Source organism: Macrosteles quadrilineatus, unplaced genomic scaffold (genome assembly GCF_028750875.1).
Source record: "Macrosteles quadrilineatus isolate MER2022 unplaced genomic scaffold, UCM_ALF_1.0 Scaffold_2__2_contigs__length_208266976, whole genome shotgun sequence".
Classification (NCBI taxonomy): domain Eukaryota; kingdom Metazoa; phylum Arthropoda; class Insecta; order Hemiptera; family Cicadellidae; genus Macrosteles; species Macrosteles quadrilineatus.
Genome location: NW_026542595.1, coordinates 27439488 through 27462164, shown reverse-complemented (window position 1 = coordinate 27462164; position 22677 = coordinate 27439488). Strand labels below are relative to the sequence as shown.

The window sequence follows — 22677 nt, the reverse complement described above, 5'->3', positions numbered from 1 at the left end:
ACTGACATGAACACTTTATTCTTAAAGATAAAAAGTTAACTTTATATACATTTTATTTCTTAACATTCTAAGTTTTTCCTAACATGATTTCACCGCCTAACCTCTACATATTCTCCGTTGTTCGCTCAGAGAAAGACAAAGCGGTGTTCAAGCTCAGACCACACATTGTGTCACATTTCATTGGATATTTTTCCAAAGGCTTCCCTTATCTTTGGTTTAAGTTCATCTAAGTTTGAGATCGACAAGTTATACACTTGATCTTTCACAAATCCCCATACAAAAAAATCACAAGGCGTAATGTCTGGAGATCTAGGAGGCCACCGTATGGGACCGCTACGACCAATCCAACTGTCTGGGAAGGTTTCATCCAGTGACTCCCTCACAAAAAAATAATAATGTCCAGTGCGGAGGAGAACCATCTTGCTGGAATATCACGTTTGGTTGGAAAGCCTCTAATTGAGGATAGGCATATAGTTCTCCAACATGTCGAGGTACACGTTTCCAGTAACTGTTTGCTCATGAAAGAAATAAGGGCCTACCGTACCGTTGACCTTTTTCGTGGCCGATGTTTCCAGAATCCTTAAACTGCCTGTACCATCGCTGGATAATGTTTCTGGATGGTGGATTTACATTGTATACAGTCCGAAATCTTCTTTGTACTTTAACCACTGATTTAGTCTCAATGAACCACTCGAGGCACTGTGCTTTTAACTGCACATCCATAATGCAACTGTGAGGTTTGTTTATGTTTTGAAAATTCAGGCGTGCTCACAACAATGAACAGCTGATTTTTGTTGAATCATACTAAAAAAAACGTAAAGATGCCAGCTTTAAAATAAGCCATACTTGACTTTCCTACGACCCTCAATAACACGTATATTAAGCTGTAGATTTGATCCATTCTTTTTGGGACACGGTGTATATTTCCGAAATAATTCTGTGCAAATTTTGAGGGTTAATTATTTTAGCAATCAATATCAGAGCATTTAAGGTGACCTCTTTGAGACTAGAAATGCAGTTTAATACTTATCTTGCATCTTGGTTTACTACAAATATCAGTAATCAGTTCAGCAATCAATTAAACTGGTGGGTGTAATTGAGGGAAATACATCAGCATAACATGTTATTTTAGTGTGTTTTTTTATTATTTCGGTGGGAAAATATAAAAACTTTTATATACAATTTATATTCAAAATCATACAATATTATTTATGTTGGGGTATGAATTTTACAATGCCAATGACTCTTCAGATTTGTGATCGACCAAAATTTACAATCTTTGCCAAAAGTCAAGGAAACTTGATAGTTTTAGCAATATGTGTTCATTAACCATACACACCACTTCACTAGTAGATGTAATGCATTTGTGAGTAGTAATTTTCTGCCAATTAACAGATAATAAAACTATTGATACGAACTACCAGAACCTGTTTTTAAGTTAAATGTTAAATTTTCCTCAAGAAAATAAGTAAATCACTCCATTGCCCTTTCCCTGCATCCAAACCCACTTGTGATAATTAGCAAGGACCATCACTTGTCAGATCTATTAAGGTGTTGCATGAAACTACATGGTCAACAAGTTTTTACGATACCCACAGTATAATGTTAGCAGATCATCCCAAATAGCTTGTATGGCAGTGAGCTGGTATGGTTAATGATACTGACTAGAAAGGGTATGGGACCTATACCAAAGGGTATGGGACCTATACCATTAGATATTTTTTTTGGGAGAGGTTTTCAATGTTATACAATTTTAGCGATATATGTATAAGATAAGATATAGCTAAGTCAAGTTCTATTGTAGTGACACTTTTTCTTTTTGTAAGTAAAACAACTTTTTAAATAAATGTTGAGTTTTCCATGCAGAATTCGGCTGCTAGAAAACGCCTTGAGCGTGCCCTTCTGTATGCCCTTTGTATTACCGTAAATGCACAGCATATTGGGCAGCTAGATATATTGGGTATTTTGGGACACAGGTTGGGCAGCTAGAAAACCTCACCTACAGAAGTTTGAACTGTTTCTTATCTCTCCCAAAATCTGTAAAACTCCGTAATTCAAACATATCTTCAAACATCTTAGTTAATTTTTTTTATTTTATTTTTTTTAATAGGGAAAGTGTAATTTTCTAAGAGGTTTTTTACACTGTTGCTATATTTATCAGACTATGTTATACTGTTAATTCTATGTCAATGTTCATCTATCTACAGTATTACCATTGACTATTGGATACTGAAGGTATTACGGATTAGTCATGCATTAAGTGTTAGGTGCAAAGCTACTTACTAAGTCATGAAAGGCTTGCTTGTGCCAGTAGTGGCTGGTGTGTGAGTTCGAGGAGAACTTTTCTGCGTCTGTTCAAATTGCTGAAACAATTATTCTATGCTAAAGTGCTATAAAGCGGACTTTCCGGAAGACCATGTAATGTAGTAGCAGACTTTTCACATTGGTGCCACTTGGGGCGGTGCTATCGCCGCCATCTTAGTACCTTAGTGTTCCTACTTCCTATACTCAATGAGCATAGAGCTACAGGAGCGTGAATATCGTCATATCTCTTGTACTTTTACTGCAATGGAGTATTAAAATGAGTGCTGTCATTGCAATGTACCACCATTTGTAAGGTGAGCTCTCTGATCATATTTTTATTTGCAAATAAGATTTACACGCCAATTTGAAATTATCAAAGGTTTGTGATTTACAGCAAAGGAATAATGAGTGAGGTCTGGGTGAGAAATTATGCATTGGCTTAAAATCATGGCTTAAAACTTGGTTTCCACTTTAGTCGTAGTCTTTCAGGAAAGTCAGTTCTGCAGCGAGTCTCTGTTTCTGTGATCATCAATTAAGATATTGGACCCTTGAAGCATAACATTTCTGGTAGCCAAACCTGTGTCATCAATTTCATGAACCAAACTCTGTGAAATTTGGGGAAGATTTTCTATGAAATCAAATCAAATCAAATCAAAATCATGTTTATTTCAGGAAGCAAAATACATTTGTTACAATACTTTGTCAGTAAAAGTTTTATGGTTTTGCTATAGTTATGTAAAATATACTGACATAGTCATCATGAGTTTTATATAATATAAAAAAAACTATGATTTTCATAGATTTCACTGTTATTAATTTCCCTACCAATTCAACAGCTACTAGACTAGACCTAACACTGGTCCTGATTGTGAATATTCATTCGGATATTTTTTAAGTTGATGCTCCACTGTCTCACACATCACTCCTTTTTGTAAACAACAAAAAAACAGATCACAGAGCACATTTCACAACTGGCAGGATTTGCAATGACAGAGCTAATTTTGACACTACACTGCAGATAAATTACGAGATACCATGATGTGTGATGTGTACGCTTCTGTAGCTAGATGCATACTAAGTCTAGGAACACTCAGGTGACTAAGATGGCTGGGATATCACTTATACAGCTTTTACTACCCCCAGCAGCACCAATGCAAACAATATGTCTCCTTGGGTGATTGTGGTTTGTTTTTTAATATACGAGGCATGTTTTTTAAGTAAGTACCGTTTTCAATCTCTCCGTTCCAGCGCTGCGATTGGCATTTTGGACATTTGAGCTGAATATGTGCATCTATTGGCAAGCCCTAGCCGGAAATTCAACAAAAATCGGCCGTGTTTACATCCGGTTTCGAGCATTCAAAATGGTGCCGCCAATTGAGACTGCCGCCGACTAGGAAGTGTGCGCTGTAATTCGATTTTTAAGTGATATAGGTGTGAAAGCCATTGAAATTTATCGACCGATTAGTGAGGTCCCACCAACGTTCATGATGAGCAACACACTGGGTACTGGGGACAGTGCCGCCACCTAGTGCGTTGCTCATGATGGACGTTGGTGGGGCCATATTTAGATGCCCTTACCCACTTGCATACCATTCCGTCACTAATAATGTTCTCACCAAACACTTAACTAATCTGTCAATAAATTTCAATGGCTTGAAGCCTTTAGCACTTAAAAATCAAATTGCAGCGTGCACTTGCTAGTCGGCGGCAGTCCCAATTGGCGGCACCATTTTGAATGCTCGAAACCGGATGTAAACACGGCCGATTGTTGTTGAATTTCTGGCTAGGGCTTGCCAGTAGATGCACACATACAGAGCAAATGTCCAAAATGCCAATCGCAGTGCTGGAAAGGAGAAATTTAAAAACGGTACTTACTTAAAAAACATGCCTCGTATTTTAAAAAGAAAGGTCATTATTACTTCATACTACAAACATTCTACATTATGACTTGTACATTTTTTAAACTTGTTGAAGATTGCATTTAAAATCAGAAAAGTCTAAAAAAAATTAAACCAGAACAAGTAAACTATAAGTTATCCGTTTGTAATAGATTTTTTAGTAAACAAGATCAGTGTTTGGCAAGCTATTCTTAGGGATTATAATATGTTTAAAAATTCACTCTGCTCATTGAAATTTCCACAACAATCCATTGATACAAAACCATGGTTTGAAAAGTGTGCTGAAAAATCCCAGCAGCAGACCTGTTACATTATGATGGGTCTGTTTAGAGTGTGACATATAAAAGACTGTTTGGATATATGAAACACTATATGCAAATCGATCACTGAGTGTGACTAAATCTTTGGTTCTAGGACTAACCTATCTAAACATCGTTGAAATTTCAATTCAATCAATCAATTTATCAATGAGATGGTGATGTCTAAAGCCAAATCACACAATAAGTGTTGATTTGTTGCAAATGGAGTACCTATTTAGTTTAGTTTGTTAGTTTTTCCCCATTTCCCATTAGTTCTTATAAACATGAAAACCAGGGTTGTTCAACCAACTGGCTTAAGCATTACAGTAAAAGTTTTTCTTTAGTATTATTATACTGAGAAACATTCGTTACCATTATAGGTTTATTTTTCTGAACCATTCACCTTAGTTTCATAAACTCAATAGTAGTAGTACTGTAACTTACCCCGTCAAAAATGTCCATCACTTCATCCCACCACTGAAAAAATGAAAATAATCATTACAAACTGAAGATAAATTTCCTCACATGCCACTAATGGGGTGAATGTGTCTGATAACCAATCAGACAGACACACGTAATGAAAATCTCAGTCAAGGCGGTGCACTTTTTGGGTAGCTTTTAAGTAAGTAGGTAGGTAAGAGTGTAAAATATTAATGTTCCGGGTATGTTCAATTAAATCAATAATTTATTTAAACATTGGAAGCATGTAAGGTGTAGTAGCCCTTTGGGAATCAGCCTGTGGGGCAGAGTCCTTGGAAAATTTGTTCATACACATATTGCAAATCTAAACAATCTAAGCTTCATTTTGTGTTATATGCATATATATATATATTTATTTGGTAAAAGGCCTTAAATGACGACGTATCTTCCTCTAATACAAGGTTGGTGTGTAGCAACGTCGCAATGGCATGCATATTGCCATAGTAATAACAGAAATAGCAAAAGTGTAAACATCAACTTTGTCTATGTGCTCCGTTATAAATCAGTGCGCAACAGCTGTTTCGGGTTGCTGGGACAGTGGTGTGGCCTCTTTTGTCTTACTGCGACCTGGGGCCCATTTCATAATAAACTACAAGTTACAAGTTACAACTTGTAACTTGTAATTTCCATTAGATTTGCATTGGGCGATCAGCTGATTTACTAATAATATTAGTTTGTACTTTATTATGAAATGGGCCCCTGATGGTATTAGAAGAGTCTATGGCGAGGACCACAAACTTGACTGTATTACTTTAAAATAAAATAATATAACTTGATTAAAAACATCTGATTCTGTAAAAAAATCCCATAACAATAAAAACATTAGTATGAAAGCAGAGGGGTTTTACTATTTATTAACACTACCGGTACGTAAAATCAATTTTTGAGTGTTTCAAGTCTCATGATTCATTTAAGAAAACCACTCTGAAAATTTAAGATCAGATATAATACCAATAAAATATTGAGCACTAAACTAATACCATAGACTAAACAACACAAGTAGACTCCTCATCCCATTGTAAATTTTAAAGCTTGTTTTTCGTGTCTAGTTCATGTACGTCCACCCTGATCGCTTGGGTAGACAAAATTTTGTTTCATTAATTTAGGGCTATTTTCATGATTTGTGCTGTACTATTTGGTTGTATAACTAGGAGACCAGTTATTGTTTATGATTATATCAGTTAATTTGGTTAAATGAGGTTTTAAATGACTGAAATAACAAGAAACAAATTGTAAACAAAATACAACCTCTATAGTACAACGTACAGAACTAACAATAAAATTGGCTTCAGCTGTTCCATACGGATGGCAAATATACTGAGGGAGTATGTTTTATCCATGCTAATACTTTCATGTTAAAGTAAATAGATTATTCCCTATATGGGAAATTCGCTAAAACACAGAGCAGGGCAACTATACGCAACTAAATATAAGCTTGCGTTTCAGTGTAAGTGTGTCACATTATGAGAAGCAGATGCCTTTTAGATAACTCAAGTGGAAGGTACTTACAGACCTAGATGGCTTCATGTGAGTTGTATTAGTGCCTCTTATCATTGTTCACTACAGTGGGCTTGCGAGATAACATTGGAATGCAGAGCCTACCTCAATTAGCCATCATCTCAAGGCAAGAAACTTTCAGATATCAAACTGTGTGTAAGTATGAGGTTCACATTACGAGTTGTGTGTGTGTGCATATATTTTATGTTTGGTTTTTAGTGTGTTTCGTCTGAAGCATGTCTTAACCAGTTTTATTTTAAGTGGGATATTTTGGATCATTTAAATAACCTGTGTTATGAAAATCACCTCCAAATTGAAGTACAGTATAATTACTTAAATACCCCTGCCGCAGCAAACCTGCAGACTAAGCGAATTTCCATTTGCTTGATTGGATTTACACAAAAATGTCTCCTTAAAAATATCACATTTATTCCCAATTTAAATAACATTAATTTAACGAGTACTTAGGTTTGATGCAACAGGGAGGGTAAAAATGTATTTTTTTTGTAAAATGTTAATAGTTTAGAATGAAATGAATGCATTTTCCAAATTTGATCAAAATATGTTCATAAACAAGCAAACTACAACAGTTTACTTATTCTCCTTAAGAATAACATGGGAATTTTAAATTTACAGTTTTTTGGAATTTTATCCGTAACCATTAGGTGCATAATAACGCTTCAACATACTAAATTATTTGTTTTTTTAAGCTCTACAAAATGGTTTGGAAAGAAAATGTTAAATTTTAAGTTTTTAGGGTTAAAAATGGGAAAACCAATTTTCACTTCATAAAACCCCCCATAAACACCTGTCCCCATAGTCCGATCATGCTGGTTCGCGAACTTGTTTAAATAAACCTAGGTTTACACATTTGTACCAAATTTCATCAAAATCGGATGAGTTTTGTTTGAGTTATCGCGCTAACGGACACATATATAAATATATATGTATGAATTTGAACGGATGGTGTTTTTGGCCTCTAGGGACCTCAAAACGAAAAAGTAAATCAGTCCCGGGTCCAGGTCTTACCATGAGTACTACGGTAATAGCTTATTCCCTATATGGGAAATTCGCTAAAATAGTAGCCTAATGGTTCAAAATCTATAACTCAAAACTTAAACCTTGACTTTATAGTCATTTAATTAAAATGTGGACATGACTAGACGTTCTTTAATATAGAATATAGATGATAGATGAGTTTGCGATGGGTGATAGGTGCAGATGTTCTGTAGTTGAACTACTACTAAGATTTTGATGGGTTGAATCTGTACCCAGCTGTCCCCACTGGGCTTTTAATAAATGGTCCTGACTTATGAAAAAGTTGTACTTAGTCAGTAACAAAGCTACACAGATCATCACACTCCATTCTACACTCATCCTTCGCTCATATTTGGGTTAAAAAACACACCGTAGGTGGGGTCCCCATCTCAATTGATAATGATAATGATAATGATCAGGTGTTTCTTTTAGTCCGGACCGTCATGGCTTCGCTCACGAAAATTTGAATTAAAAAGTTAAATGCTCAACCTGAGTAGGGCCTACACTTCTTGATTTTTTTATTCATTTAACTATTAAAAATCTGGCATGCAGTAAAACAATTTTTCAAGCCACAAAAATAATGTAAATATTTGCATTTTATGTAATAAAATATAACCAGCCATTCCCTATTAGTTAATAGTGCAGATTCAAAAGTATTCATGTGTTCAAATGTAAACAAATCTTTTCTCTATAAGGATAACATGGAAACGTTAAAAGGCACTGGGACAGAGTCCTGATGGCATTTCTTAAAAATGCTTCTTAATACACACCTACGGTTGATTTGCACCTCCATGCCAATTCCTGAATTGTTATGGCTTGTAGTTTTTGAGATAAAGGTATCAGTGAGTGAGTGGTATTTGACTTTTATAAGTATAGATTGCCCAATGATCAGTACAGATGGTTCCAGTCTTATATTATCATCAAGCTACTGACTTCTCTCAGGACTAAACCGTTAAACTGTATAACACAAGCACAGCTTACCCAGAATTAGTTTGAAAATGCAGTAAAATAAGTAAAAATAAGAATGGTTAATTAAATACGTACATCTACCTCTTATATCTAAAGGTTGCCTGTTTGATTGTTGATGATAACAAAAGAAAACTACATTTTTGTATGTTTGATTTTTTCATCCAAACTGATCTTGATCATGTCACTTTTTATGTACAGATATAACAAAAAATTTGGTAGACTCTATTCAGTAGTAAATTTACTATTGATCCAATCATTTTTACTTTCTCCCCCTATACTATAGTATATGGAGAAAGTATTGTTTTGTTTATTGTTATGTAAACTAAATTCATGGAAAATATAATATTATAATGTGAGAAATAATTTTAAATGTTGTGTTTATCAAATGTTAATACAAACATTCTATGAATAATAATATGACTTTTAACATGGATTTTCCCAAAAAATTTGATATAAAGTACTTAAAATCTCACTAAAATAAATAAATAGATTTAAGCAAGAGCCGATTACCTGTTTTGCTTCTTTATCAGCAATGGACGAGTGGCCTGGTTCATAGTCTTCAATTCGCCCTGGCTGGTTTTTGTAAACATCAACTGCATGCTTCACTGCATTGTATCTGAGATGAAAATAATTGATTGATGTTAACAATTTCTATTGTACAAATGCTACTAATTAGAAGGCTAAAATGGAAAGTAATTAAAAACTGTTTTAACAATCTTATTCTTATTTTAAGAAATTTTTACAATACCTCTCCTTTAGAATTGGCTTTCTTAATTATTCATTTTAGTCATCTTGTTTATTTAAATTAGTATTGCAATTTCCATTATTTTACCCTTATTTAAACCTTGCATCTTCTCTTTTTTGCAGTTAAATGAAAATTTGTACTTGTCTTAGTGACTAAATGATTATACTTTACTTTTGATATGTCAGTTATCTTACTTGTTCGTTCTGGGCATGGTACTTGTCGTGAAATCGTTATCCCGGTTGCGTATTCGCCGGCGATCGAGAGTTGCGTACTTGGCACTTGCGATATCACTGTCGTAGCCCCCTAGAGGCTCCGGTTCTGACAAATATCCTGCGGAGTTTGTGTACGGATACCTGCCTGCAATAGCAAAGACTGTGAGGATAAAAATTCTGTTATAAAAATACTGTTGCTGATTTTACAAAAATATTTATGTGAAATAATGCCAGTGGGTTACAAGGAACCCCTGGTTTGCATCCTACTAAAATTAGAGGAGGTGTCAAATCTTAATTTGTATGTAAAAGCTATACAAAATGTATTTTTAAACTTGAAAGCTATGTTCGAAACTGTACCCAGCTATTCTTGGTGAATTATCTTTTAATAATGAATTGGTCCTGGCTATAGAACCAGCTGATCTAAATCAGATAAACTAATCTCATTCATTTAACTCATCCTTCATTCATCTCCTTAATTTAACGTTTCCTTGATTCATCTCATTAATTTAACTCATCCTTCACTCATCTTATTAATTTAACTCATCCTTCCCTCATACCATTCAGTTAACTCATAATTCATTCATCTCATTAATTTAACTCATCCTTCACTCATCATATTAATTTAACTCATCCTTCCCTCATACTATTCATTTTGCTCGCGTCCTTCCCTCATCTCATTCATTTAACTCACCCTTCACTCATATCATTCATTTAACTCATCCTTCACTCATCTCATTCATGTAACTCATCCTTCATTCATCTCCTTAATTTAACGTTTCCTTGATTCATCTCATTAATTTAACTCATCCTTCACTCATCTTATTAATTTAACTCATCCTTCCCTCATACCATTCAGTTAACTCATAATTCATTCATCTCATTAATTTAACTCATCCTTCACTCATCATATTAATTTAACTCATCCTTCCCTCATACTATTCATTTTGCTCGCGTCCTTCCCTCATCTCATTCATTTAACTCACCCTTCACTCATATCATTCATTTAACTCATCCTTCACTCATCTCATTCATTTAACTCATCCTTCACACATATCATTCATGTAACTCATCCTTCAGCCATCTCCGCCTTAAAATATGCACCCTGTGGTCTCGGCAGTAGAAATCTTATCTAATTGAAATTAAATTTAGAGGAAAATATTATACTACCAGTATTTATGTGTAAAATGAATAGAAATAAGTAATTGTGACACATTTCTTTTATAAATTGTTTATGTTAAAAAATACAAGTTCATGCTTACATAAAAATTTTACCTATAGTTTTTTTACCAATGCAAAGAGCTTTTTTGGAGAAACGTTGCCCTAGAGCCAGTAAGTAAATAAAATAAAGTTAGGTGCAGTAAGAAATTATATGTTACTAAATGTTACCTACTAAAAGGATTTTCCACTTAATCACTTGATCAAAAAATGCATAGCCTGTCCCCAATGGGGTTTATGAATGAAAGGTTGGATGGAGAATGTAGCTTCATAGCAACTATGTATTCGTTTCTTTACCAAAGATAATTTTTGAAAGGTCCAGTTCTGAACCTTCAAATATATAATGACTTTTTTAGACTCTGAACTGGTAACCTAAAAATACTAAGAGAGTACTAAAACCAACCAACATCCCAGCTATATAGCTCTGAACCTATGGGTGTCTATTCCAACAGGTATTAGGTATATATTTTTTATATAGTGTAATAAAAATTAATAATAGGTCTCCTAGAAATAAGCGTTAATGAATACAAGTTTAGTAAGATCGTAAGATAGTAAGATTTTTGTTACAAAACAAACCACCATATTTCAAAACCTTATACAAACTAAAATATAAGAAAAATAAGCTCTATCACGAAGTTAAGCCATAGTTTCAATTTGAATGAATCAACCTCACTCTGATTAAAATTAAAAACAAAAACCTAATATTTCACCTTCTCGTTGATTATAAAAATGTCCCAGAGAAACTGTAGAGACTATCATTATAAGATTAAGTTGTTAAAAAATAAATTGGTTATGACTAGACTTGAACCTATTATTAAAAATGCAAAACAATTAAATAAAGAGATGGAGTATGCAGTTAAAAATGTATTAGCATGAGTATGATAAAATTAGAATTATAATAAAAAAAAGATATGAGAGCAAACTTCTGCAAAAATGCAAAAATGTATCCAGCCACCTCTTAAGCTTTAGCATTGTTAAAGCCACCCTTTGTTAGGTCTGTGAAAGAGTAATAGATTTTAATCTAGTCACCTCTGCGAGTTTTGTATCGAACAGTAACATACTCCTCTGAAAGAAAACATAAATAATAAGGTAAACATAAGCAATTCTAGTATTGGACAAACTTAGAAAAGTGGTGTTTTCTTTTAATGTATCTTAGGCTAAAAATCCGATCCAACAAGATAACCATAGAAGATAAACAAACTATTCATCTTTTTTAAATAAGGAGCTAATTTATTCAATGTGGTGCCTTCATTAGTTAGAATATTTCTTATCAAGAGATGACAATGTAATACCAGTTAGCTCCTGCAGTGAAGTAGTCTATTACATAGACCTAAGCTCAATAGTGCTAGAATTTCAATACATATATTATCAATCAAAATATGTACCGTATAAATGTCCAGATAAATCTCCTTTCTCCTAACAAATATAAACTTGTATTGATTTGATAGTCATTTGAAAGATATTCCATGTAAGATACTTTACGCCACACTACACTTTTTTAACGAACTTTCCACGCAATTATTTAGTCAAGAAACAGCTGTTTGCTGCCAGCTTAATCAAATGGGGTTTCATTCATTACATACTACTGTACTGCAATGAGTACAAAAACATAACCTCTTATGAGTAGTGATTGTTATTCCTTTAGTCGGTGGAAATAAGGATTTGTACAGATTTGTATTGTTAAGTTATCTTAGAGTAGTATGGCGTAAAATATCGTACGTCACTTGTCCAAATGTGTTTATCGGGCTCGTATGGTAATCCCGCATTTGAATTCGTCTTCCACGGGATCGACCACACTCGTCCGGTAAACACCTATCTTCAGGGCTAGTAACGTAATATACTAATACTCTGAATTAAATCATACTTACTGTCTTTTTCGGCCCTCTGCAGGGAGTCATACATTCGTTTGTACCACTTGTGTTGGTTTTCATCTTGTACCTCCTAAAAGGGTAAAACATGTTGTTTAGTAGCGTTTAGCGTTAATAATATTTTACTGTTAAAGGAGCTTTTATAGTAGATTGTATATATTACCCGAGTATCAAAAATAAAACCATAATTTTAGCAAACAAATTTCACTTATAGATAAACTACTTTAAAACTTAAGTGTATATTGTAGAAGTGTTCTGACTTTTTGAGAATTAATTTTATGAACGATAACAAACTCACTTAGTAAGTTTATCAGATGAAAAGTTTATAATTTCAAGGTTTACCTGAGCTAACTTGTAGTAGTAGTCCTTTTTATGGTAGCATGAAACAAGCCGATGAATGAATTAGTTATGAACTGTCAATCTCAATTATTGGATGTTAATGTTATGTTGTACTGTATGGCTGTTTTAAACAATATCTACAAGGAGTGGTTACTGAAACTTTTTTTCAGAACAATAGCCATTGGTCATAAAGTTTAAAATTAAAGTCGAGATAGCTGTAATAATGTTTGAGAAATTTTCAATGTTGGACAAGTATGTCAGAACGTATTGAATCACGAACATGTTTGGTAACTTTTCAAATCAAAGCTTAATTAACAATGTACGGTAACACAAAATAAATGCAATGTGTACAATAAAAGTAGCCCAACAGTAGGTTTGAGTGACTACTGTTTTTCCGACCCTTTTCACCGCAAAATTTTTAGCAAAACACTTTTTTCATAGAGCTGCTAAACAATAAATTATATAATTAATTAGTAAATGTGATTCCACATGGCCATATTTACTGTGCCTCAACAAGAGATTGTAAGGGAATTTTAAATGAGTTAATGTGATATTTTTATGAAAATTTTAAATTATAAATTTTCTGAAAAATACTTAACCTAGACAAGTAAATTTCAATCAATTTTTTTAGCTTAAATACCATAGAACTTTTACAATTGCTCTGTATAAATTTGCAAGAGACAAATTATGATAATAAAAAGTTACACCAATCAGATTGATATTGTAGAATGATGAATAGATAAAACTACCATAATTATTACTCCTTCATTTCAAAGGTTCATGAACAACTTTATAAAAGGTACAGAACCAAAAATTAAAGATTTGTATATTGTACTCACTGATCTCAAGACTATTGGGATTCCATCTTTGGTTGTTGGACCAATGCCTTGATATTTCTTTGGAGTTATTTCTACAGTTTTCTTTGGCCGCTTATCTTCACTTTCACTCTCGTATTCTCGTCGAGTCGAATATACTGCAAAAAAGAAAAAAATAATAACAATATACATCACTAATATTTTGACCAGACCTTAAGATTCAGTATACTGGGACAGTTTTGAGTTAAAAAGGTGGATATTGTAACTGACATGATGTTATTATTGTAGGCTATAATGTTTGTTATTACAATTATATTGTATCAATATAAAAGATAGTTAAATCACTAATTAAAAATTGTTGTCTAAATATTTAAGGTGTGAAAAATATTATTACTGAACTTTTATATAAGCATGGTATCAGGTCAAACATTTTTGGAGTTTTCTTAAAAGATGGTTTGTTTGTAAAATAATAGATATGTCAATAAATTTTCTCAGGTAGTGTTACAATAATGATAAGACATTGATAATTTAGACAGTATAAAAAATCAATTGCAATTCAATTTCATACTGTAACATTCACAAATTACTGTGTGTAGTCAATGATACTACTGTACATATAATAGTATATTACGTTACTAGTCCTGAAAATATGTGTTTATCGGACGAGTGTGGTCGTTTCCGTGTGAGACAAAGTCGAGTGCGGGATTACCATACAAGTATGGTAAACACATTTTGGATGAGTGACTTACGATATTTTACGACATACTACTCTATGCTAACTTAACAATAAAAAATCTGTACGAATCCAAATACAGTATATTCCCACCGACTAAAGGATTAACAATCACAACGCATAAGAGGTTTTTTTTTGTCACTCATTGCCAAATATAATCAGCTGGTTGGTGTCTGGTAAAAACTCATTACAGTAGGATATAGCAGTACATAATGAAACCCCATTTGATTAAGCTCAAACAGCTGTTTTCTGGACTAAATTCTTGTGTGGAAAGTTTGTTAAAAAAAAAAAAGTATTGCATAAAATTCATGAATAAATAGTTAAATTTGAAAAATATTTGAATATTTGTCTTGGAAATTCATATTCAGCCAGTTAAGTCTTTTATCAGTCCAAGTTTGCGAAAATTTCAGGTTTAAAATATCATTTACAGAGATTACTAGCTTACTTTTATTAATTTACACAAAGTACCATTTTAAACCTCTTCAACTTTAGATCCATCAATATAGGCAGTAGTTTGAGGTTGATAACTTTTATTGTAAATGGGATCAACATATTATATAAAAATATGTTGTATTCTGTATTTTTGATCAACCATAGAAGCTCTACTGGTATGAATAATTACCCATTGATGTGTTTAGTTAATGATCTGAACATGTTCAAACGATATACGAATTAACTTTTTAACTTTTTTTGCTGGAGTAAGATACTTACAAACTTCATTAGACCGGACTGAAGGGGGACTTGATCTCTTGTCAAGGGAAGAACTGCTTCTATTTTCGGTGATGTTGGTTGAGTTTTGGTCCAGATAGTGTGCTCCTCTAGGCAGCTGCCCTTCTACAAAGTAAACAATAAACTCTGTTGAATAGAAATCAATTCAACAGAACAAGATCACAAAAGGATACTGATGAGTTAAGGATGTGTATAAAAACCATCTTAGAACGTTAGGGCCCATTCTGTTACATAAAAAGAAGGAGTTGAGGGAGTGTCTTATAAATGTATATATATATATATATTCTCCTTTTGATCCTTAGTGCAATTCAACATTTCTCAACAGATTTTGTGAGAATTTTCTGATTTGTCCAGTCAAGACCATATATATTAAAATGTGACCGGGGGTTTTTTTTTTAATTTCACGATCGTGAATCAAACACACTTGACGGATTTTCATGATTTTTATGTTAAAATAAAGATAATTTTGAGAACTAGGAAATGTCAAAGCCATAAATTTAGTTTAGATTGTCAGTTTGATATAAATTAATATTATTTTTGTAACTCTTCTGAAATATTAAATTGAGTAGGCCTACGGTAAGTGAAATAATGCTGATTGTGTCGTACTATCAACAGTGAGCATCTCGAAATAATAGTAATAGTCTGTCTGAGGAACTACTGAGCACCAGAGTAATAGGGAGTAAAAATAACCCTGTGAGAATGACCAGCTGAATTGCATTGTTTCACCTATTACTGTAAAGCTAAGAAATGCTTCTGACTACAGTACCTCTGGCCTTCTGCAGCAGAGTGATGGTGGGGTTGAGGGTGGAAGTGTCTGGTAGACTGCTGCTAGTCACCAGTCTGCTGGAGGTCTCGTGGTGACTGTAGGAGGCTGAGGAAGATGTCAGCTGACTGTGACTGGTGGATGAGGAACTGTGGCTAGGAGACTCCACGGAGATTGGCAAGTCTGTCGGTGGCTTTGGTGTGTCCTGTAAGTTTTACCATGGATTAAACATCTCCTGTTCTTGTTCTCTGTTATCATAATCAAAGATTAAAGCGTAACGCTACAATAGGAGGACATTAGTCTACATCAAGTTTTACCAGACTAAGTCCTTAATTAAGTGTTACCATAGACTAACCAACACAAGGGAGTATGTTTTATCTATGGTGTTACTAGACTTAAACTAGTTTTACAACAAGCTTTAGATTTTAAGTATTAAAAGTCAATGTTTTGGTGGTTAGTTTTACTTCAAATTCAAATTTGCAAAAGAAAAAATTCCAGTACCACATATAAATAAACAAAAAAAAAGATTTAAATTAGTTTCTAAAATAACTAATAATGGTGATAAAAAAATTGAATAGTCATTTATAAATTGCTTGTAAATCTGTATTTGTATTTTAAAACCACTGTACAGTTATCATAACTTACTTCAGAAGACTTCTGATTGTATGTTTTTCTTGTGGGCGTAGGAGACTCAAAGTTGACAGGTCTAAACTTGCGCTCGCTGGTGGGAGAGGCCTGGGCACTCTTGGGTGTCCAAACTGGAGGAATGGGGTCTTCTTCTCCCTTGGAGTCCTCCTGGGCTTCTGTGAAGTTAAACTCCTTCCTCTTAGGCTCCGGTGTAGTACCTGGCGACCACACACCTGCAAAACAACAACAGAAGTTGTAACATAAGTTCCCCTACACACTGGGTGTTTTTCTCGTGATAAGGGAATGTTATGGTCAAAATCTGCCAACCTGAAAACCCTTACCCTTTTCCAAAGTTATACTAAGATGTGTACATATAGTTTTGCTACCTTAGGGGCTGCATTACCTGTTGTCCTCATCGTCTGGTTTGTTACCATTTTTTTATATACAGAGTGGAACGAAGTTAGTGTTAAAAAATTTTATGTGTTAAACTACTACGTTTTGGTGACAAAATGGCACCAATTTAAGTTTCCATACCCTCACAGGTAGGGAAAAACAGACAATTTAAGATTTTTTCAAAATATTTGTACTTACTCACATAAAATGGCCATAAGTGCATTAAACATTGTTTTTATTCCAAATTCATTGTCATTTTCAGAATCCTCGTTAAATTTTCAATAGTAATAGTACAAATTCATTGAGATTAAACATCTGCATAAGCCCTTATTTGGCCATGGAATTTTGAATTTGTGATTTTTTATAAATAAGTAATAACTTTTTCCAAAGTTTTTCTATACTACACTGGACTGTAGAGAGTGTCAAATATTACTAAAAACGTTTGCAGTTAATAACCTTTAAAATGATGTATAAACATATAATGTTCCTTTGATTTGTCGTTCTCAAATTTAAGAGTTTCTCATGAAAAACACGGAACGACTAATGTTTTATTTCCTTAAAAAAAAACATGTATTGGCTTTTATGATGCGGCAGCAGCTGCTTTAAAAATCATGTTTAAATGGGTATTATTGCAATTTTCAGAATCCTTGTAAAATTCCTAATAAGAATATTGAGAAATTGTTAGGATTAACACTTTATGAAACTATGTTTTGTGATGAATTTTCATTTAGAGGGATTTCTTCTTATTTATTGAAATAAATTAAATATCGTTTACGGTGTTAGTTCTATGGCACATTCAACCGATGTGCGAGATTTACTTAAGGCAAAATACACAACTTGAATGATAAGAATGATAATGATGGGTCATATGGTGTGGTTTGCTGGCATACCAGGTCGCCAGACCTAAGTCCACTAGACTTGCTTTGTGTGTTATGTGGAGTACTTGGTCTACTCATCTTTAGTGGAAGATAATCAGGAAATTAACTACTGGATAATGAATGCAGATGTGCTAGTCAGAGGAACTGTATTTTAATGTTACTGTTGGTGCCACGTGCAAAAAACGCTTGGCTGTGTATCTGGGAAAATGGAGGAGATTTTGAAAAAAAAAAACTCAAGTAGTTGGCATCAAATAGAAGGCAACTATTAAAACGTCAAGGAAGTAAGGAACAGTTATTTAAGTTTCGAATATTTCGTGTTTTAGAATTAACTTTTAGTTTTTGTATAAGTAACTAAAACAAAGTACTTTTGAGGTGTTACTCAGTCAAGTGATATATTTCTTAACTAAAATAATTGTTAACAGTGTTAACAATTATTTTACTTAAGAAATATATCACTTGACTGAGTTATTTCTATTAGCATGTGTCTAAGCACTTCAATCAATTAATTGGTATACTATACTTAGGTTAATTTTCGGTTTTCGGTGAACATATTGACAATATTGTAAAGTGTAGTATCTACATAATTTTATAGGCTACTCCATTGGAAGTATTTGCTTAGGCTTAAAAAATCTTAAGTTAAATGTACCATGTGTAACTTTAAACAATATTCAATGTATTCAAAAAATAAAAATAAAACTAATTTAACATGTTTTCACAAAACATACGTTTACATGGATGTTAATCCTAATAGATCCTTAATATTCTTACAATAAATCTCACAAGGATTCTAAAAATTACAGTAGACCCTATTCAAATATAACTGTTATTGCAGCTATTGCCATATTATTTAAGCAAATACATGTTATTTTAAAGGGAATTAAACATTAGCCGTTCCGTGTTTTTCGTGAGAAACTCTTAAATTTGAGAACGACAAATCAAAGGAACAGTAGATGTTTGTACATCATTTTAAAGGTTATTAACTGCAGAAGTTTTTAGTAATATTTGACACTCTCTACAGTCCAGTGTAGTATAGAAAAACTTTGGAAAAAGTCATTACTTATTTATAAAAAATCACAAATTCAAACTTCCATGGCGAAATAAGGGCTTATGCAGATGTTTAATCTCAATGAATCTTTACTATTGCTATTGGAAATTTAACGAGGATTTTGAAAATGACAATGAATTTGGAATAAAAACAATGTTTAATGCACTTATGGCCATTTTATGTAAGCAAGTACAAATATTTTGAAAAAATCTTAAATTGTCTGTTTTTCCCTACCTGTGAGGGTATGGAAACTTAAATTGGTGTCATTTTGTCACCAATACTTAGTAGTTTAACACATAAAATTTTTTAACACTAACTTCGTTCCACCCTGTATATACTTGTAGGATTATTCCCAGTTATGTTATAAGATATAGTAAGCCTAAAAAAAAAAATAATTTGCAGCATTTTGTATGTTGTCAATAATTTTAAGGTTATAAAAGACTACATCCGATGAGGTGAAAAAATAAGGAAATAAAAAAAATAAGCGGATTACAGTTGTAATAATACTAGCATTATAATTAGAACACTGAAATAACCTTTTTTCTTAATATCACCCCCCTTTCAAACTCCACAACTTGTAAAGCTGGGTTTTCCTAGGCGCGGAAGCGGAGAGCGGAGAGAGGAACGCGGAGAGCGGAAAAGAGATTAACATGGTGTTCCGCTCTGCTGGCTTAACTCCAACTAAAAATTACTTTTATTTATGGGATACTAAGATAAGTTTATATAGAAGGAGTAGATTGCTACCATAGGAATGTTGAAACAGTGCTCTAAGAGAGTTCACCATTGGTGTAACAATTCAGTTTTTTAGTTGACACTGATAGTTTAGTTATGCTAATAATAAACTGGCAACAAATAGGCTACCAATTAAAAACTATAAAATCTAAAATAAAATTAAAATTTTAAAGCTAAACAATTTCACATGAGCAGTCTAGACTTTGAAGACATGTAATTTACAAAATGATTTGTAACAAAAGTAGGAACTGATTTTATGGTGTTGTCAACGGACTAGGCTCAAAGAAATGTAAAAGGTTAAAATCCAACACAAAATCTACACAATGAGGAAATTATTTTTAAATTGAATAATACTCACCAAAATTTAAAAAAAAATCCATCACTCCATTTAAAACTTAAAATGTCAAATTATACATTGTTGAAACAGTGACTAAAATATTCATCTTAATAACTTTTTGATTAAAGTACACCATTTTATATTCCTTTTACTCATCCTTAATAACATATTCAAAAAGTATATTAAATAGAGTACAGTGTCTAAATTATAGTTCTTGTTAGTAAAAAATAGTCAAACCCACACAACATATTATCACAAAAAATGTTAGATAATATCAGAAAAGTTAAGTTCATAGAGTAGGATAAATAGTCCCAACACTTACAGCTAATATACTCATGCTTCAGAAGATATTTTTGAGATTTAATAACGTTTGTTTGTTTTTGACTAGAACTCTTTGGTAATGAAATATTATTTTGTAATTATCAATTATCAATCATTAAGATGGGGACGCCACTTAGGTGCGTATTTTAACCCAATAATTGGCTCATTGTAAAACACCTTTGAACAAATCCTGATTCAGATTCCATTTGCCTTTGCCATAGTTGAATTTAACTACTATAGTCATAAATAATTGGAATGTACAAATTAACTCATCTATTAAAAAGTCGTGAATCTTGGGTGTTAACTATTAGATAGGTACAAAAAATGTAGTCTTGAAAGTTTAATAACTTGCACAGTTTGATGAATAACAGCATATCCAGGTACAGCATATTTTGCTTAGTTGAGAAAACTAGGATACTGGGGTAACGTATCATTTTAAACACTTGTAATATCTCTGCGGCAAATGTTAGAAGATACGCAATAACGAAAAAACTAATTTCGTTAAAACAACAAAAAAACGTTAAAATCTTAAGGCATAGGTAGAAATAAAAATTAACAAAAAAAATGGTACTGTAGCCCTACAATAACACCTTTGATAAAAACACAGTGGATAAAACTGTACAGTATTCTCTACCCGTAAGGAAAAATTGCCTAGGGGACAAAAACAGAGGTATTATAGGTTCCTCTTTTATGTCACTTGAGTCATGTTTAATAATACAGTAGTAAGTAATGCACAATAACCGACGTATGAGCGAATGTTTTATTTCTGTCAACAAGTTTCTACACTCTACACCAGTCGTTGGCAGCGCTAGCAGCAGGTGCATTAGGCCGACAACATTACCAAACCTCCTCACAAACGTTTCAACACATTATGCCACAATACACCAGCTGGACCATTGCCAGATCAACTCATTCTAATTTGTTGCTTGCTACAGCTCTATAAGAGTTCAGTACTAATATTGTCTAAGAGTTCAGTGTCTTGAAAGTTTGTTATTAAGTTTCTCAAAGACCCAAACATATGTTATGCTGTATCATTCATCGATTCATTGTTTGAAATACTGTAATATGATTTAAGTTTCAAATTTACTCATTTTCCGATATAATTTCTTTGCAATAAAATATCTAAAACTGGATGTGCAATGTCTGCTTGCAATATTGAGCGAAGAAAGCATATTAATCTAATACTTATACTTTTAATGCTACAGTACATAGGTTTTACGTAAATGAGATGTCTACTTATAGTAAAGTCGATGGTTCATTTGGTTCTAATAAATTACATGTCTACTTGCAGTATCCAAAATTAGAGGTACAGTATATTTGGTTCACATAAATGGAATGCCTATTTGCAGTATCTACGTCAGTGGTGCATACGCCTAGTTATTCATTTTTTAGATTTTTTATTAAATTGTGCTCAACGGTATCAATCCGACTCTTCTTATTTTAGGGAATTTCCCTATTACATAGGGAAGTAGCTATTTTGTTCTGTATGAGTAATGTGCTGGTTTATATTATTTGTTTTTAACCATGTGCTATGATTTTTTTTTTACATTTTTTATTGTTACATCTTGCAAATGCTGTCATGGTGACCAATTAACCCATACGGTATATGTTAAATGTTTTAAAGTTTAAATTCATGTAGGGAAAAGCCCTGTGGTTCGATTTCTACCATTTCGGATTTATACCTTCCCTTCCCATGGTTGGTTATTATGACTGTGCTAATCGTGCGGATCGCTTCAGCCGTTCAGGAGAAGTATTTGTAAAACAAAAGCAGGATATAAGAGCTTTGCTCGCTCCGCTCAGTAACATGCAATCAGGACGATTTATAATTTAATTGTAAACATCGATAATTGTACATGTAACATTAGTTATATGTTAAACCATTCATTAGCAAACATTCCACAGTAACCAAAATATTGAGCAAATCACATTCTCCTGAAGGAAGGTAATTCATAGCCAAATTAACAAGTAACAAACAGTAACTGAATACGACCAATGAGTCATAGCGTGGGTTATTTTGAATTTAAACCCAACCCTTGTTACCTCGTACCACCTACAACTACAACTGTGGGACGCCCATTCAGATCCCAGCAACCTCTACAGTGGCCTACTCACTCGGCAAATACTTGTCCGTATAGCAAATTAATATAATCAAATTCGATGGTTTTCCAAATAGGTAATTTGTATTATAGCCAACCTCTTAAAAAAATTTTTATCATAACTTGAAATTATTAATGTCCGGCAATTAGAAAAGAAATGTGATACTGTACCATGATTCCATTATACTTTAGTATGTGATTAACTACAGTACAGTTACAACCCTTAAAAGATGCATGGGCCATATACAATTCCTAGTTTCTGTTTCACTTCACCACAGATTTATATAGATAATTTGGTCCATGTTTACTCCATTGTATTATAGCTACAGTTATTACTGACCAAT

General features: G+C 33.0%; 1 protein-coding gene across 7 annotated transcripts in view; it reads right to left on the bottom strand.

Moving 5' to 3' along the window:
• Positions 1-22677, bottom strand: part of LOC128986471 (uncharacterized) — a 210040-nt gene that overhangs the window by 43235 nt on the left and 144128 nt on the right. For 6 of the 7 annotated variants that reach the window (XM_054406860.1, XM_054406861.1, XM_054406863.1 and 3 more), the window contains 10 exons: positions 16550-16764; positions 15908-16109; positions 15124-15246; positions 13704-13837; positions 12526-12598; positions 11687-11722; positions 9425-9587; positions 8996-9101; positions 4946-4978; positions 2284-2363 (listed from right to left, as the gene is read on the bottom strand). In XM_054406860.1, the coding sequence (XP_054262835.1) occupies positions 2284-2363; positions 4946-4978; positions 8996-9101; positions 9425-9587; positions 11687-11722; positions 12526-12598; positions 13704-13837; positions 15124-15246; positions 15908-16109; positions 16550-16764 (1165 nt within the window). The remainder of the gene's footprint in view (positions 1-2283; positions 2364-4945; positions 4979-8995; positions 9102-9424; positions 9588-11686; positions 11723-12525; positions 12599-13703; positions 13838-15123; positions 15247-15907; positions 16110-16549; positions 16765-22677) is intronic. The other variant, XM_054406859.1, reaches the window with a different exon arrangement.